Here is a 19,848-nt window from a genome sequence, read left to right as displayed (position 1 = left end):
CCTTGTGCATGCTCATATTACTGAATAGGCATTTTTGCTGGTTTGAATTATTTGGTTTCTATTTTAAAATCTCACAATTACTCACCTATGGCTATTTTGTGCTTAAAAAAAGAAAACACCTGATTATTAGTTATTAGTGACATAAGTATGCTGTCCTGAGGTTAGGTGCAGGGAAAGAGTATAAGAAATTTCATATCCGTTAGTGTGTTTGAAAGAATAAAGCAGACTACATTGCAGCAATATATTGCTTTTATATTATTTCTCAACAATACCTTTGGCTTTAAAGTTAAGGACAATGTACTATACTTTAAAAAAAAAAAAAAAAAAAGTCTGTCTAGATAACCAAGCTAAAGTTGATATTGCAAAGACTTGAAGTTTATATTGAAATGACTTTTGCTTTGGAGTTTTTTATATTTTATCCTGACATTTGAAAAATTAATTATCACTAAGGTAAAAATGATTTTAATTAAGTATTTAAATACATCTTAGAACAGAAAGAATATTTGTTTTTCAAGTGGGTATCATATACTAGCATGCCTTTTTCAAATGCCTTGATTAGCAATGTTTCAAATTGTTACTTTCCTCTAAAAATAGCTCATATACGGCTTTGATTTAATCTTGGTATTTACATATGCAATATATTTTGTGAAAGTCTCTTGAAACTTTATTACAGGAAATCATATGCTTTCCTTTTGTCTTTTAGCTTGTGATGAATGGAAAATTTTACCAAAACCTAATCTGCATCGAGATTTGAACAGATTTGGACACACTGCAGTTGTCAGTAATGGGTAAATGAAGCATGTTTTAAATGTGTCTGACCATTTTTGCAGGAAGAAAAAATACCTATGATGACAATTACATTTACATAAAGTGCAATTCCATGATGTGTACAGTTGATGTCCTTTATTAATATGAATAGTAGCCCTCAAGAACAACGTTACATATCCTGGTCATCAGTACATCAAATCATTTATTTGGGATAGTTGTGGAGCATGTTGATTTAGAGAATGTTTATATAAACCTGAGGGGTAGAACATTTGTCTGGCTCTGCCAGGACAGGGGGCACTGGATGTGGTTTTTGATTATGCTGCAACTTTATTCTTAAATGTCTGGGAGTACCTGGCAGATAATTGTACAGTGCAGGTAATACCATATATATTTCTATATACTCAGGGGGCTGCTGTCAGCCCTTTCCCTTTTCAATCCTGCTCCCATCCATTCTGCTTCTGCAACCCCCTCCCCCCCCCACACACACACACACCAGTGAGCATTAAGTGGGCTATAAAGGGTGGGGAATTGACTCCCCACCATACCAGTTGCAGGAGCCCCAAATCCACTGTTGCTGCTCATTTAAAGGATGCCTTATTTAAATCCTTTGCCAATGAATTTTATCTGATCACCATATAACCATTCTATATGGAGTACATGTACAGGCCCAACCCCCCTTTCCTACTCCAGCAGGTCCCTAACTCACTGTGAAAGGTGACAAACCCACCTGGCCTCAGCCTTTCTGGCAGTGAGAGAAAATTCCTTCCCAGCCCCCCTGAGAAAAGGGGCGACTAGCATAATGGCCGCAGCAGATAAAGATCCATGTGTGGGGAGGGTAGGTGATGCTAGCCTGGTCTGCATTAGAGGTCTTTCCTGGAACTGCCTTGGGTATAAATAACCTCCCACACACTTCCAGTCAGCTGGAAGGGGGCAGCGTCTCCTCCCCGAACTGACCTCATCTGGTTGTGTTTCTTCCTACATCTTTACCTGGAACTGGTAATCCTTTCGGGGAGAGAGGGCTGCATAAAGGGGCAACGACCTCCTTCCTACCTGCTTGCTGGATCTTTGCAGTTAAAGGGGGCAATTCACTTTCACCATACAGCTGAACAAAGGTCCCCAATGCTTAATGCGCGGCGAGGATGTTTAGTGATTTACAGTGTGTTTGAAATCGAACACCAAGTATAGTAATCGCTTGGATGTAATGTATAAATTCTTTTTTTAAATTCAGTAGCACACTGTAGGTGATTTAGTGTCAAATCATAAGCTTCTAGGAGAAATTTACTTATTGTGTGAAAAAGTAAGCGTTAGATGATTCCCATGCAGTGATCATCATTAAAGTCAGTATGTACCAACAGTTACCAGCTCCAGGCTACATTATTTTTTCAACCCCCAGCAAATCCTTTGTAAAGGTTGCTGTCCACAGAGGAAACCCAACATAGCTATTTGGCAGGGAATGGGAGGGCAATACTGTGGGCCAGAGCTGGCATGGACACACATGGCCTCTGTGCAAGTGGCTTTAGCTTTTGGCAGATCATTTGAGGTTTGCAGGACTTGATGGCCAAACTCCTTGCTTCATCCAATGATGGTGGGGCAAACATTATCCCTCTGAAGTAATGGTCCCCAACTTTTCCGTGTGGCGAGCGCCGGACGACTAGCCACCGAGGAACATGGCAGCCGGACAAGCAGCCGCCAAAATGCCTCCAAGAAGTAGCATCATCAAGAGGTGTCGCCGCCGAAAGGCATTTTGGTGGCAACGCTTTTTGACATTGCCGCTTCTCGGCGGCCTGTCGGTGGCTGCTTGTCTGATGGCCAGTAGGCAGGTGCTAACCGTGTTGGGGACCCCTGTTCTGAAGGAAGAGTTTTATAGGAAACTTAGTTAAGAGGATCTCAAAGAACATTTTCTCATTGGCCCTCTCTCATGGGTTTCACTTATGTCCTAACATGTGGCAGTTGTTGATACCATAAATGATCACTTTTAAATGCCAACAATTGTATGTTGCCTTTTTTGCATGATTTATCACTTTCTAATAATCTGAATGTGTAAATAATTAAACACATCAATAATTATAGAGTATATAAGTTACTTTACACATGAATATTATATTAAAAATAATGCAATAATATGTAGTAATAATAATGCAACAATATCTCAATCCTTGAGATAAATAACAGCTGCAAATTGCAATGATCAGCAAACACTGCACTTCAAATTCACTAATGAAATATGTGTAGATTGTTTCATTAGCAGAGAAGACTTGCTCATAATGAAAGAGTGTATCTATTGCTAGTGTCTCACAAATAGTGATAAGGGAAATTTAAAGGATTGATTCTTATCTAAACTATATCTGAAGCTTTAAGATTTGGCTGCTAACAATGAATTGAAATTGCAGTAAAATACCCAGTTGTTCTTCAGATCTTACTATATTATTATAGCTCTTTAACATAAACTGTACTGCTTTGGAGGTGCCTCAGAGCCCATTGATACTTGTATCACTACCAAACAAGAGGTCCCCTTGGGAGTATATGATGCTAGAGAGATCTAGATTAATTCTTCAGATCTTCTTAATTTTAAATGAGAAGGGGGAAGAACTATGGCCTCAAATCCAGAAATGTACTGCTAGCTAAGAGATATGTCCATGACTGCTAGCTGGTGTTACTTGTCCTTGGAATCTTCAGTCTCAAAGAGAAATGCTCTTTGGTCCCAATCTCTTATTGCAGACCATCTAGTTCATACAGTACATGTTCACATTACCTCACACCAAAAAAGAATACACAGTCCTTTTTCCTTCTTCCCACCCATTTTCTATGTACTGCTCTATATTTTTCTAATACATATAGTTTGGCTGAGTTTAGACATACTTTAAGCTTCATTTTGGAGCAAACTTTTGAAAAAAAAGCACATGAACTTTGAGGTTTTTAAGGGAAACACTGACACAGTCTTAATTTGACTGTTGTGAAGAATAGTGCCGTAATATATGGAAAGGTGGCTAAAAAAGCAAGAGGATATAGCTTTAATAATGCTTTATTTATAAAAATAGTTATTTTATATTCCCTTTCTTTTGTCATTAGGTCCATGTACATATTTGGGGGTTTTTCAAGTGTTCTGTTGAATGATATCCTTGTGTACAAGCCTCCAGACTGTGAAGCATTCAGACAAGAAGAACTGTGTAAAAATGCTGGTCCAGGGATAAGATGTCTGTGGAACAAAAATCATTGTGAATCCTGGGAATCTGGACGTGCTAACAATGTCCTTGAAGCAAAGTGTACCAGAAAAACAGGTAAGAGTGATTTTTTTTTATCTTTTCTGCACTTCATTGAATTATAATTTTGCTTAATGTCAAGTGTAGCAATGCTTCCATAACTGTATAAAGACATTTTCTTATATTTAACATCAGTTGTTTAACCTCCGGTGCTTCAGGATTGACAGCTATCACCCTCTCTTTAGTTTATAGTAAGGGAAAACTCTTTAGAAATGAAATGTAATGGTGAATAACAGGATATATCTTAGTTTCATCACAAGTCCTTCTTTTACTGGAAAGATTTTATAATTAAGGTGTCAGAATGGAAAGAAATAGAAATAAAATATTTTATATCTTCTAAGTTTTCCAAGAAGGGAAGTAATCACAAGGGGTATGGAACAGCTTCTGTACGAGGAGAGATTAATAAGACTGTCTCTTTTCAGCTTGGAAAAGAGATGACTAAGGGAGGATATGGTAGAGGTCTATAAAATTATGAAGTGTTATTTACTCCTTCTCATAACACATGGACTAGGGAGTCACCAAATGAAATTAATAGGCAGCAGGTTTCAAACAAACAAAAGGAAGTATTTCTTCACACAGCGCCCAGTCAACCTGTGGAACTCTTTGCCAGAGGATGTTGTGAAGGCAAAGACTATAACAGGGTTTAAAAAAGAACTAGATAAATTCCTGGAGGATCAGTCCATCAATGGCTATTAGCCAGGATGGTGTCCATAGCCTCTGTTTGCCAGAAGCTGGGAATGAGCAACAGGGAATGGATCACCTAATGTTGACCTGTTCTGTTCATTCCCTCTGGGGCACCCGGCATTGGCCACTGTCGGAAGACAGGATACTGGGCTTGATGGACCTTTGGTCTGACACAGTATGACCGTTCTTATGTTCTTATACATCGTTTTGGAGGTCACTAAGTTTTAAGAAATATTATCATCAAATTGACCCATCTGCTTTTCTTTTGACATCAGAAACATCAGTGTTAGTGCTGGTCTGCAGGTGTTTTTATAATGTTAGCGGTTAATAATTTTATAAACATTATATAGCTATTATATATAGCTTTCCAAACAAAACTATGACATGTTTCCCATCTCTAAAGAGAGTCAGGTCTATATAAGATAGTAAAACACTAGCGAAGATGTGGTTCAAGAGCTGTAAAGGGGGAGGGGGATCACTGATGAAAAGAAAGGAAGCATTGCTTGAAACAGTGGGTTTTAAAGAGAAATTTGAGGACAGAGAAAGAAGGTGCTTATTGGATGAGGATAGGAAAAGTGCACCAGATATAGGAGGCATCACAGATAGGGGGAAGATAAGTGAAAAGCAGAAAAACTAGACTGAGTGATAGTGGGGAGTAAGGGAAATGAGAATAGATGGAGGTGGCAGCAAGATTGAGTGGACCAGTAGATGAGGGAAAAGAGCTTGAATTTGAGGTGTGCAGGCTTTTTAGGCAGACCTGGAGGGACCCACCTTTGCTGCTCCTTACTAGGGCAAAACCTCCAGCAGAGGGTCACAAAGGGCCAGCTACACCCCTTCAGAATCATATATTGTATAAATTAGTTGTAGTTTACATCTACTATTCACAAATCTTACTGCCTAGCATGTTTTATATCCTGCACCTGTCCTGTGTAAAACACTATAAAGTGGTGCTTACAAAATATAATGGTGATTGAAGAACACTCTACATTAATAATGAGTTGAAATGGACCATCTTGCTTATGCTCTGGTGAAAGTTTGTCTGACCTTTGGAGTGATATATTAGTGAGGATTACGGTTAGCCCATCCTTGTAGTGCCAGGTTTGCAGAACCATGAGTAGGGTGATAAATTACAGGTCTGTAAATGAAAGAGAGAGTACTCAAACCATAACTGATAGGAATAAATAAAAGGACCTAAATTCTTCTGTCAGTTACACTGGAGTAGATCCAAAATAGCTCCATTTACATCAGTGGAGTTACTCTGAATTTACACTGATAAAAATGAGAAGAGAATTTGGCCCAGGGGGCTCAAATATAGTCAGAGAACTGACCTTCCTCTCTCTCCACCTTTCCCTGCTTTGCGGTGTTAAAAAAAAATTACCCACATTATTCTGAGCCATGGAAACCATTATAGCAGCCAGAGCACAGGTTCCCAAAATGAAAATTAACAATATAGTCATGTCTGTATACGCAAATAGCAGATAGAGGAAGTGTCATTTGCTCAGATAGTTCACAGGTCTAACTGGAGAATTGGGTAAGGGATTATACTACAGTCACAGGTGGAAAAACACTGAACTGAGCCAGTTTTTGCATTCTTTATGTTGTAGTATGTCAAAATGTGTGTTTGGCATCATAACTGTATTGATTCAACTAGCAAGTTATCGTTATCAATTGCTATTGTTCACCATTCCTAAACTGTAAATTTAAAATTTGTGAGCTAAATTGCTGTTGAAAGTGTTTTTTTTTTTTTGTCGTTTACATGAACACAGATATACAGTACAACTCCACATATCTGATACTCATTCTGTGTATCTTTCTGAGAGAATAATATAAAACGGTTCACTCAAAATGTGGCTGTGCAACACATGTATAAGCTCCATAATATTAAACTGCTGAAATACTTTAAATGTTTGTTTTATCATTGTACTTTCTGCATGTTTGCTGTACCTCTAATATAAACCTAGTTTACTTTTCAGTCAATTTTCTCCTGAACTGTCTCCCATCAGGATGTAAAGTTGCAAACATATTATGATTTGATGATTGCTCAAAACAAATGCTGGGTAGCATAGAAAGATGTCAACCACACAAAATTGCCTTCTGAAGAATGTTTCTTGTCTTTTTCTTATTTTTCTGTAAACCATTTCATAAGGGATCTAAAAAACTTTGCCCCTCCCACTCTTTTTGTCCCCTCCAAATCTTGAAAATTTCTAACTTCAAAAGCAACAAAAAATAGGTTGATCATCCTAAAAAGCCAAATCATGTCGTCTCATTCATATATATATATAAACATATATATATACACAAATAAATCATGAAAAGGCAGTGGAAATATTCATTAGGGAGGGGGAATGAGGTTTGATTCCTCGAATCGAAGGCAAGGGGAATGGCATTCTAATCCTGGAGAAGTCCTGTAGACCTTCAGGCATTTGTGAAGATCCAAGGTATGCATAATGTGGCTCAATGCCTCCTCACCACTATGGTCGTCGTCTTCAGTGCTTAGCCGTATGGTCAGCTGTAGCAATCGTTTGCAATTTAGTCTGTTTCTGTGTAGCTGCAAGGGCTTGACAGGCCAAAAGTCCAACATCAAAACAGAGTTAATGCACCCATGTAATGGGAGTCTGCCTCTGGGCTGCCTCCACCCCTTGGTTAGTGGAGTTTTCTCATATATTACAAGCCACCCGAGGAATGGCTTTCACCAGAACATCTTGGAGCATTCTGTTGACATGTCTGAAAAGCGTAAGCTGCAGATAATAGCCCCACTAGTCTGTAGACCAGAGCGACCGTAAACATCTGCATTATGAATGTAGTTGTTTCACTTTATGTCCAATATACAATGTTGGCATTTTGTGTGGAAAAAACCTCCAGCTTTGCCCAGTCTGAGAGGCATAGTGTCCATGTTTCACAACCATACAGCAGTACAGAAAGGATACACCTTGAATAGTGATTGTTCACATATAGATTCCACTGTAGGTGTATATTTGTATAAGTGCTCAGTGCACTTGATTTCGAGACTTTTGCCAGCAGTACCAATGAGTAGTGTATGCACCCCCCGCTATCCTTGTGCAGAGTTGAGGGTATAAAATGGGCCTGGTTACTGTCTCCCTGTCAGTTCCTTCTGACCGCTCATGTGAGAGTTGGAGTTCCCTGTTATTCTTGAACTTTGGTTTTCTTTACTGGCCATTATTAGCATTATCTTCAAAAACTCATGAAAGACGGGAGAGATTCCAGAGGACTGGAAGAGTGCAAATACAGTACCAATTTATATACACCTCTACCCCGATATAACGCTACCTGATATAACATGAATTTGGATATAATGCGGTAAAGCAGCGCTCCAGGGGGACGGGGCTGCGCAGTCTGGCGGATCAAAGCAAGTTCAATATAACGTGATTTCACCTATAACGGAGTAAGATTTTTCGGCTCCCTTGAGGACAGTGTTATATCTGGGTAGAGCTGTATATATAAAAAGGGGTAATAAGGACAATCTGGGGAATAACAGAACATTCAGCTTATCTTCAGTACCTGGAAAGATAATGGAGCAAATAATTAAGCAATGAAGTTGCAAATGCATAGACGATAATAAGGTGATAAGTAACAGCATATAGATATTGGGATGATAAACTGGAGTTTCAAATACTGATGATAACAATTTTCAAGTACGTAAAAGATTGTTACAAGGAGGAGGGAGAAAAATGATTCTTGTTAACCTCTGAGGCTAGGACAAGAAGCAATGGACTTAAATTGCAGTAAGGGCGGTTTAGGTTGGACATTAGGAAAAACTTCCTGTCAGGCGAGTTAAATATTGGAACAAATTGCCTAGGGAGGTTGTGGAATCTCCGTCATTGGAGGTTTTCAAGAACAGGTTTGACAATCACCTGTCAGGAATGGTCTACTTATTGTGCAGTCTGGCCTTGAGTGTTGGGGACTGGACCAGATGACCTCTCAAGATCCCTTCCAGTCCTACACTTCTGTGATTCTATGAGGATTGCCCCTCTGGCTGTTCCAGCCCCAAAACCAAAATCTGAAGAGGCCACCTTCTTCTCCTGTAGCCTCTTTGAAGCAGAAGTTATCTTCATCCGCTGAGGCTGATAGATTATCTAGGTCTCATACGTTGTCACGTGAATAGAATAAATGATCTAAGAAGTCCTCCGGCACTGTGCTGAAATAAGGTTATAAACATCTATGTTCACTGGTACTGTCTGAGTTGGCACCATTGACTCCAACATGGCCATCAAGACTGGTGCTTTCATTTTTGCTGCTGGGAACTACCTCCACTGTGGCACAGTTGGGTATTGTCTGTGGAGCACTTACCTCCTGTTTTGGTACCAGCAACACCATAGATGGTCTTTGCAGCAAAGGCCTGCTGTACCTTTCTGTGCCTGATTTGTTGCTGCTTCAACATCTGGTACCAGAAGCAGCAGCGACTTCAGCCATATTGGCTCTGTCTTCCTTGTCTGCTCAATCAGCACCATGATAATATCAACACTATATATAATGCTGGCACTGTGAGCACCATTGGCAGAGTCTGGATATTAGTCAGCATTTTGTCCTCTGCAGTCCACCTGAATCATAGAACTGGAAGGGATCTCGAGAGGTCATCTAGTCCAGTCCCCTACATTCATGGCTGGCCAAAGTATTATCTAGACCATCCCTAGTAGGTGTTTGTCTAACTTGCACTTAATCGCCAAAGATGGACATTCCACAACCTCCCTAGGCAATTTGTTCCAATGCTTAACTACCCTGACAGAAGTTTTTCCTAATGTCCAACCTAAACCGCCCTCACTGTAATTTAAGTCCATTGCTTCTTGTCCTACCCTCAGAGTTTAACTAAAACAATTTTTCTCCCTCTTCCTTGTAACAACCTTTTAATGTACTTGAAAACTGTTATGTCCCCTTTCAGTCTTCTCTTCTCCAGACTAAACAAACCCAATTTTTTCAATCTTCCCTCATAGGTCATGTTTTCTAGACCTTTAATCATTTTTGTTGCTCTTCGCTGGACTTTCTCCAATTTGTCCACATCTTCCCTGAAACGTGGCACCCAGAACTGGACACAGTACTCCAGCTGAGGCCTTATCAGCGTGGAGTAGAGCAGAAGAATTACTACTTGTGACTTGCTTACAATACTCCTGCTAATACATCCCAGAACGATGTTCGCTTTTTTTGCAACAGTGTTATACTGTTGATGCATATTTAGCTTATGGTCCACTATGACCCCCAGATCCCTTTCTGCAGTATTCCTTCCCAGGCAGTCATTTCCCATTTTGTATGTGTGCAATGTATTGTTCCTTCCTAAATGGAGTACTTTGCATTTGTCCTTGTTGAATTTCATCCTATTTACTTCAGACCATTTCTCCAGTTTGTCCAGATCATTTTGAATTTTAATTCTATCCTCCAAAGCACTTGCAACCCCTCCCAGCTTGGTATCATCTGAAAACTTTATAAATGTACTCTCTATGCCATTATCTAAATAATTGATGAAGATATTGAACAGAACCGGACCCAGAACTGATCCCTGCAGGACCCCACTCGTTATGCCCTTCCAGCATGACTGTGAACCACTGATAACTACTCTCTGGGAAAAATTTTCCAACCAGTTTTGTACCCACCTTATAGTAGCTCCATCTAGGTTGCATTTCCCTAGTTTGTTTATGAGAAGGTCATGCAAGACCGTATCAAAAACTTTACTAAAGTCAAGATGTACCATGTCTACTGCTTCCCCCCTTTCAACAAGGCTTGTTATCCTGTCAAAGAAAGCTATCAGGTTGGTTTGATACAATTTGTTCTTGACAAATCCATGTTGACTGTTACTTGACCTTATTATCTTCTAGATGTTTGCAAATTCATTGCGTAATTATTTGCTCCATTATCTTTCCGGGTAGAGAAATGAAGCTGATTGGTCTGTAATTCCCTGGGTTGTCCTTATTTCCCTTTTTATAGATTGGCACTATATTTGCCCTTTTCCAGTCTTCTGGAATCTCTCCCGTCTTCCATGACTTTTCAAAGATAATAGCTAATGGCTCAGATATCTCCTCAGTCATCTCCTTGAATATTCTAGGATGCATTTCATCAGACCCTGGTGACTTGAAGACATCTAACTTGTCTAACAAAACCAGCTTCAACTCTAGCATTACTGTCCATGTAACAGCATGCATTGCTGGCTGTTGTCTCCCCTGCCACCCACCAGAGCAGCTCCTCCTCTTGTTCAAATTTGGAGCATGACCTATTCATCTTGCAAGGTCTTTTAGATCACCTTTCAGGTCACGTTCTACAGACACGGCTCTAACCCATGGTATGGAACAGGAAAGCTTATAAGCCAGCTTAGTGTCCACCAGTGCAGAGATTGAACTACCCACCCTTGCCTTACTGGGCACTCTGGATTGCCCTGTGTTTCTAGATCCCCATCTGCAGTGCAGTTGGGAAGAAAGTCAGCATCTCTAGCCTCTATTCCTGTCAGGGAAGACCCCCTTCTGGCCCATCAGCCACCCCCAATGTTGGGACCAACTGAGGAAGAGAAACCCAGGGATGAAGCCACAGAACTACCTCCCTACATTTCTTCATCTTCCTCTGATGAGACCATAACAGCAGAGTTCTCTCCTCCTCAAGACTTTAAGATCTTTCGGGATCTTATTATGAGGGCGGCCATATCCCTAGCGAAAGTTGTGCAAGGCAATCTGCATGAATTTTTAGACATTCCGAAGGCTCCAGCACCTGAAAGAGTTGCCCTTCCCATTTACAAAGCCCTTTTTAAACACTTTGGCAGAGACCGGCTTCTGTACCACATACTGCCAAATGTGTGGACAAGTGTTACCCGGTTCCTCAACAGGAATTTGACTACTATTTCACCTATCCCAGAGGTTCTCAAACTGTGGTCCGTGGACCACCAGTGGTCCGTGAGCTCCATTCAGGTGATCCGTGAATAGTTCCCTTTAAGGTGCACGCCTGGGCGGCTGCACACAAAAGAATGAAGGGCAACCCACCTAATTAGTGGAGCCACGCAGGTGTGCACCTTAGAGGGTGGGGGGAATTTGGGATATGCAGAAGAAGAGGTGACTTTCCCCAGCTCCAGGGCTGTGGCTGCCGGGGAGAGATGGCCTCCTTCCTAGCCTCAGCTCTGTGTCTGCTGTGGCAGGGGAGAGACCCCTTCCTTCCCAGCCCAGCTTGGGGGCTGCTGCGGTGGGAGGGCACATCCATCACATTAGAAAGGTAAGACTACTGATATTAAAATACGAGTTGTGTGCTTTTATTTGTAGAACAAAAAATTTTTTTTTATATATATAGCACTTTTATCCAAAGTTAGCTAACGGTACAAACAACATTTGGAAAAATCATTAAGTGGTCCGCTGAGACCCTCATCAATTTTCAAGTGGTCCTTGGGGGGGCGGGGGGGGGAAATGTTTGAGAACCACTGACCTATCTTATTTCAGACTCTGGTAGTCATTGCAGCTAATAAATCCTGTATGGAAGGAAAGCCTATACCATTGCATGTCTTCAACTGAGGGTATCAAATTACCAGGCTTTGCCTTCCAAATACATGTTTGTTAATTGGTCATCAATAGTGAAATTTGCAGACAAATTGAAGAATACAAGAGACAGTTCATGGCAATAATATCTGAAAGACATCTCAGAGCCTGCACTTCTCTTCAAGAAGCCATTGATGCACCAGACACTGCTTTGCGTTCCATGGCTACAACTATTTCCATCAAAGACCTTTTGTTTGAAGATTCTAAGCTGTTTCCCCCCCAAAAAAAATCCGTATGATACCATGTGCATGTTAAAAAATTCTTGAGCAACTCTGCTCTCTGAGAGTTTACACTCTAATGATGAAAAGTTTAAACTTGATCTCACTATAGGTTCTCATTTTACCAGCCAAGAGCCCGGGATGTCTCTAGAAGGAGATCCAAGCCTCCTCGACATAGGCGTTTAGTTTCATCAATTGCAGTCCATTTCACCAACTACTAAGCAATTATTTTGATGTTTTCATTGAGGACAACACACCCACACACATTTCACATGGGATCTGTGATACTTGGTTTTGTCATACTTAATGGATCATCCTTTTGAACCTTTGGCAACATCATCTTTGCTGCTTCTGTCAGTTTTTGGTAGCAATTACTTATGCTAGGAGAGTGTCTGAACTTCAGGCACTTCTAGCTGACCTATGTTTCACAATCTTTCACAAAGAAAAGGTCTCTCTTGGGTCACACCCTGAGTTTATGCCCAAGATATTTTCTGCATTCCACCTCAATCAAACCACGGCTCTTCCAATGTTTTTTCTGAAGCCTCACTCCAACTCAGAGGAAAGCTTTATACCTTGGATGTCCAAATGGCTGTATCCTGTTATCTAGACTTCATTTTTAGGTCATCTCCTAGACTTCATGTAGCCGATACTGAAGGGATTAAAGGGCAACCTGGAACAGCTCAGCATATATCCCACCGGATTTCTGACTATATTAAAGTTCTGTTATGATTTAGCTAAGGTAAAACCAAAACAGAGATTGGTTAATGTTTTTGTAAAACAGATTATATTGCAGTATATTTTACTTACCTTTTGATCTTCATGTAAATCTCATACCCACCTTTTCAGTATGGTAAATGCCATGCTCACAGCTAAGTATAAACATATTTTTAAAAATTAATGTGTGATTAGTCTGCTAATTATGGCAGTGGAGAAATATCCAAAATGCCATATACTTGCTACTTCATTGCCAGAAAACCCCAAAAAACAAACAAACAAGCCCCCAAAATAACAACTCCAATTGGTTTCCCACAAGAGAAGTTGGGTATAGAAATATCAAAACTATCTATTATTGTAACATGACAAGTGAAATAGTTAAGATGAGTAAAATAAAAACAATATATTGGAGAACAAACTATTCTTTGAATATACTTTGTATTGAAAATCTAGTAAAATGTACATTACAGTGTTTATCTTTGTAGCATATTCCAAATAGTTGTTCTTTTAAAACCATGGTAATTTACTACAGTCGAACCTCAGAGTTACAAACACCAGAGTTACGAACTGATCGGTGAATCACATATCTCATTTGGAACCCGAAGTATACAATCAGGTAGCAGCAGAGACCAAATAAATAAAAAAATAAAAAGAAGCAGCAGCAGCAAATATAGTACAGTACTGTGTTAAATGTAAACTACTAAAAAAAAAAAAAGGGAAAGTTAAAAAAAAAAAGATTTGACAAGGTAAGGAAACTGTTTCTGTACTTGTTTCGTTTAAATTAAGATGGGTAAAAGCAGCATTTTTCTTCTGCATAGTAAAGTTTCAAAACTGTATTAAGTCAATGTTCAGTTGTAAACGTTTGAAAGAGCTATCATAACGTTTTGTTACAAACATTTCAGAGTTACGAACAACCTCCACTCCCAAGATGTTTGTAACTGAGGTTCTACTGTATACAGTATTGAAAGTTTATGAAATCAATTAAGAGTTAGAATTGGTTCTTATCAGTTACAGAATGATCTTGTTAGGTTTTGTTTTTACTTGTTTTACTGCTGTCTTCTTGCATAATAACCTACTATTTCTGTAAAGAGATCAAGCCTAAAAGTATACTTACTGAGGGTATGTCTACACTACGGGATTAATCCGAATTTAGATAATTCGGATTTGAAAAACAGGTTGTATAAAGTCGAAATGGATGCAGCCACACTAAGCACATTACTTCGGTGGTGTGCGTCCAAGTACCGGGGCTAGCGTCGATTTCTGCACCGTTGCACTGTGGGTAGCAATTCCATAGCTATCCCATAGTTCCCGCAGTCTCCCGCGCCCATTGGGATTGTGGGTTAAGATCCCAGTGCCTGATGGGACAAAAAACATCGTCGCAGGTGGTTCTGGGTACAGCCTCACCTCCTCCCTCCCTCCCTGCATGAAAGCAACAGACAGCAGACAACCATTTTCGCGCCTTTTTTCCTGGGTGGGTGAACACTGCAGACTCCATACCATGGCAAGCATGGAGCCCGCTGAGCTCAAGACAGCAGTCATGAATATTGTAAACACCTCGCGCGTTCTCGTGGAGTTTATGCTCAGCCAGGACCAGAGAAACGAGGCGAGGAGGCAGCGGCGGCGGCAGCGCAGCGACAAGCATGATGAGGACATGGACACGGATACAGAATTCAGTGAAAGCACAGGCCCCGGTGCTTTGGAGATCATGTTGTTAATGGGGCAGATTCTATCCATGGAACGCCGATTCTGGGCAAGGGAAACAAGCACAGACTGGTGGGACCGCATAGTGTTGCAGGTCTGGGACGATTCCCAGTGTCTGCGGAACTTTCGCATGCGTAAGGGCACTTTCATGGAACTTTGTGACTTGCTGTCCCCTGCCCTGAAACGCCAGAATACCAAGATGAGAGCAGCCCTCACAGTTGAGAAGCGCGTGGCGATAGCCCTGTGGAAGCTTGCAACGCCAGACAGCTACCGGTCAGTCGGGAATCAATTTGGAGTGGGCAAATCTACTGTGGGGGCTGCTGTGATGCAAGTAGCCAAAGCAATCACTCAGGTGCTGCTACGAAAGTTTGTGACTCTGGGAAATGTGCAGGCTATAGTGGATGGTTTTGCTGCAATGGGATTCCCTAACTGTGGTGGGGCAATAGACGGAACCCATATCCCTATCTTGGCACCGGAGCACCAAGCCACCGAGTACATAAACCGCAAGGGGTACTTTTCAATGGTGCTGCAAGCACTTGTGGATCACAAGGGACGTTTCACCAACATCAACGCGGGCTGGGCGGGAAGGGTTCATGACGCTCGCGTCTTCAGGAACACTACTCTGTTTAAAGGGCTGCAGCAAGGGACTTACTTTCCGGACCAGAAAATAACCGTTGGGGATGTTGAAATGCCCATAGTTATTCTTGGGGACCCAGCCTACCCCTTAATGCCATGGCTTATGAAGCCATACACAGGCAGCCTGGACAGGAGTCAGGAGCTGTTTAACTACAGGCTAAGCAAGTGCAGAATGGTGGTAGAATGTGCATTTGGCCGTTTAAAAGGTCGCTGGAGATCATTATTGACTCGCTCTGACCTCAGCCAAAGAAATCTCCCCATTGTTATTTCTGCTTGCTGTGTGCTCCACAATCTCTGTGAAAGTAAGGGGGAGACCTTTATGGCGGGGTGGGAGGCTGAGGCAAATCGCCTGGCTGCTGATTACGCGCAGCCAGACACCAGGGCGATTAGAAGATCACACCATGAAGCGCTGTGCATCAGAGAAGCTTTAAAAACCAGTTTCATGGCTGGCCAGGCTACCGTGTGAAATATCTGTTTGTTTCTCCTTCATGAAAACCCGCCCCCTTTATTGACTGATTTTCTGTAAGGAACCCACCCTGCCCCTTCTCCCAGCTTTCTTTCAAACCAAATAAAGTCACTATCATTTAAAAATCATTTATTCTTTATTAATAGATTAGAAAAAGAGGGAGGGAACCCGGGTGGTATTTGGGAGGAGGATTGCTGGGAAGGAAAAAGCCACAAAGAAAAGGTTAAAAAAATGACAGCCTTTTGCTTGGGCTGTCTACTGGGGTGGAATGGGAAGGTGTACGGAGCCTCCCCCCCCCGAGTTCTTACACGTCTGGGTGAGGAGGATACGGAACATGGGGAGGGGGGAGGGTGGAACAGGGGCTGAAGCAGCAGTCTGTTTTCCAGCAGCCATTCCTGAACCTCCACCAGACGCTGGAGCAGCCCCAGCGTTGCATCCTTCATCCTCTGGTCTTCCTGCCGCCACCTCTCGTCTCGAGCGTCTCTCCTCTCCTCACGTTGGTCCCTCCTCTCCTCATGTTGGTCCCTCCTGTCCTCACGTTCACTGACTTCTTTCCTATACTTTGAAACTGTTTCCTTCCACTCATTCACATGAGCTCTGTCACTGCGGCTGGATTCCATAATTTCCGAAAACATCTCCTCTCGCGTTCTCTTCTTACGACGCCTTATCTGTGATAACCTTCGGGATGGAGGAGGGAGGCTTGAGGAATTTGCAGCTGCTGTAGGGAGGGGAAAAAAGAGAGAATTGTTTTAAAAGCTACATTTTGCAGAACAATGCTTATACTCTTTCACGGTGACCAACACTGTTCACATTACATAGCACATGTGATTTCTGTGCAAGGTCGCATTTTGCCTCTTAATGCTGAGTGCCTGTGGCTTTGCTGCTAGAGATCACAGGTCTGGGCAACAGAATTCGGCTTGCATGCGGCCATGGTAAGCCATTGTTTTACACCTTCTGCACCCTCCTTTCCCACATACCAAGCATAGCCTGTAGAGTGCTGCAGAAGCCTGGCCAATCTCAGCCAGTTGGGGGGGGGGCAGTGTGGGGGGGCTTGTCTGGGCCCCTTCAGGCAAGTAGAGTGCTGCGGTTTTTCTGTTAACATTCAGCAGCACCAGAAAACAAACTAACCCCCCCCCCCTCTCGCCATGAATTCTCTGGGATGATCGCTGTACCCCTCCCCCCCACTGCGTGGCTGGTATCAGGGAAGATCCCTGCAGGCACCAAACTAACCCCCCCCCCCGCCGCCGCCCCCCTCCCGCCATGAATTCTCTGGGATGATCACGGTACCCCTCCCCCCACCGCGTGGCTGGTAACAGGGAAGATCCCTGCTAGCCAAACGCGAAAAACTCAGGGCCAATTTCCCATCTGCGCTTGGCTAACTGCAGGGAAGGATTTATTTTCCGCCACAGGCAAACAGCCCAGTAGGAACGGCCACCTCTGTCCCCTTAATTAAGTTCCCGTATTTCAACCAGGTTACCAGGAGTGATATCACTCTCCTGAGGATTACACAACAAGATAAAGAACGGATGTTGCTTGAATGCCAGCAAACACCGGGACCATACGCTGCCAGGCTTTGTCAGGCAATGATACCAGATTACTTGCTGCAAGCATGGCGTGGTCAAGTGTCCTACCATGGAGGAGGGAATAAGGATGCACTGCCCAGAAACCTTCTGGCAAGGCTTTCGGAGTACCTCCAGGAGAGCTTCATGGAGATGTCCCTGGAGGATTTCCGCTCCATCCCCATACACGTTAACAGACTTTTCCAGTAGCTACAGACTTTTCCAGTAGCTGAACTGACCGCGAATGCAAAGTCAGGCAAAGTAATCATTAAAAACCGTTTGCTTTTAAAACAAGTTTTATATTTTAAAAGGTAAACTCACCTGAGGTCCCTTCCATGGGGTCAGAGTCCTGGGTACTGGCTTGGGAGGGTACTTCAGTCAGGGTGATAAAAAGATCCTGGCTGTTGGGGAGAATGGAGTGCTGTGTGCTCTCTGCAAGCTCATCCTCCTCCTCCTCCTCCTCCTCCTCCTCTACCCCATCGGCAGAATCCTCAGGCGTCGCTGATGAGACTATCCCCGACCCAGAATCCACGAACACAGGTGGGGTAGTGGTGGCAGCCCCCCCTAGAATTGCATGCAGCTCGGCGTAGAAGCGGCATGTCCGCGGCTCTGACCCGGAGCGACCGTTTGCCTCCTTTGTTTTTTGATAGGCTTGTCTGAGCTCCTTGACTTTCACGCGGCACTGATCTGAGTCCCTATTGTGGCCTCTCTCCATCATGCCCTTGGAGATTTTTTCAAAAGTTTTTGCATTTCGTCTTTTAGAACGAAGTTCTGCAAGCACTGAATCCTCTCCCCATACAGCGATCAGATCCAGTACCTCCCTCACGGTCCATGCTGGTGCTCTTTTTCGATTATCAGCCTGCATGGTTACCTGTGCTGATGAGCTATCTGTGGTCACCTGTGCTCTCCACGCTGGGCAAACAGGAAATGGAATTCAAATGTTCGCGGGGCTTTTCCTGTCTACCTGGCCAGTGCATCCGAGTTTAGATTGCTGTCCAGAGCGGTCACAATGATGCACTGTGGGATAGCTCCCGGAGGCCAATACCATCGAATTGCGGCCACACTAACCCTAATTCGAATTGCTAAAATCGATTTTGGCACTACTCCTCTCGTCGGGGTGGAGTACAGAAATCGATTTAAAGGGCCCTTTACATCGAAATAAATAGCGTCGTTGTGTGGACGGTTGCAGGGTTAATTCGAATTAAAGCTGATAAATCCGAATTAAAGTCGTAGTGTAGACCAGGCCTCACTTTGTTAAATTAACGAACAAGGGATAGAATAAAAGGCTATTAACATGTTTCTTTGATCCATGTACTGTTCTAGTATCAGTCTATAGGTTACAAATCAAGGACTGTTTCTTTGACAGGTCAGGGTCTTATGAAACTTCAACTAATATGTGTTTAAAGAACAGGTGTTTTAAAGGGGGTAAATAACATTAACCTAATATGGTTGATTTCATATTAAGTAAATTGCATCTTAGATTGTTTGCAATGAAAAAATGCCAGATATTGTCCCAAGCAGCTGTTAAAAATGTGTGAATTAAGAAATGTGGTGCACTCTCTCTTTCATCTTGCCATTTGTTTTGTCTCTCATTTGTACTACAGCTGCTGCAGATGACAGATGTTACAGATATGCAGACTGTGCCAGTTGTACCGCCAATACAAATGGTTGCCAGTGGTGTGATGACAAGAAGTGCATTTCAGCGAACAGTAACTGCAGTATGGTGAGTATTTGAGTCTATGGATATATAGTTAACATATCCAGAGTGATAATGCAAAGGAAAAACATCTGAAAATTGGAACTTTCTGTTACCTTACTTTTGACTGCTCCCCATCCTTCAACTAAAACTTTCTAAGTTATCCTATACCCTACCAGGTAATTTAAGTTCTTAGTCTGTTAGCATATAAAAAAGTTAACATATGGCAGTATTGGCTGGGATTTTTAAAGGAATCTATGGGAGATAGGCATCCAAGGACAGGTGTCATGGAAAAAACGACCACACGTTGTGTTTGGATCAGAATCGCCTGAGGCCTTTTTATTCTCGAGCATGCACAGTGGGTACCAGTGAACTGGCAGTTCCCCTGAACACAGATTTTAAATGGCTTATATAGAACAAAACCACAATTCGTAATACATACTTCCTTTCTTATCAACATTATTACCATATTTGGAACACAATATCCATACAAGGGAATATAACATAGCAAGCTTTCATGTTATTCTCACTTTGCCCTTTGTGGTTACAAGCTTCCCCTAAAACTACCAGTGGGCAGTTATGAATCACCAGCCTTGTGATTATAGATAGTTCTGTTTTTGTACTTTTCC

General features: G+C 42.2%; 1 protein-coding gene across 9 annotated transcripts in view; it reads left to right on the top strand.

Moving 5' to 3' along the window:
- Positions 1-19,848, top strand: part of ATRNL1 (attractin like 1) — a 991,165-nt gene that overhangs the window by 235,736 nt on the left and 735,581 nt on the right. For all 9 annotated transcript variants that reach the window (XR_008445623.1, XM_054034053.1, XM_054034052.1 and 6 more), the window contains 3 exons: positions 704-788; positions 3,838-4,046; positions 19,128-19,246. Coding sequence is in view for 8 of the 9 variants with exons in the window: in XM_054034053.1 (XP_053890028.1) it covers positions 704-788; positions 3,838-4,046; positions 19,128-19,246 (413 nt within the window). In the remaining variant the exon portion in view is untranslated. The remainder of the gene's footprint in view (positions 1-703; positions 789-3,837; positions 4,047-19,127; positions 19,247-19,848) is intronic.

This window comes from Malaclemys terrapin, chromosome 7 (assembly GCF_027887155.1).
Source record: "Malaclemys terrapin pileata isolate rMalTer1 chromosome 7, rMalTer1.hap1, whole genome shotgun sequence".
NCBI classification, from domain to species: Eukaryota; Metazoa; Chordata; order Testudines; family Emydidae; genus Malaclemys; species Malaclemys terrapin.
Note: the sequence above shows the minus strand (reverse complement) of the source record. Positions and strands in the feature narration are given on the sequence as shown.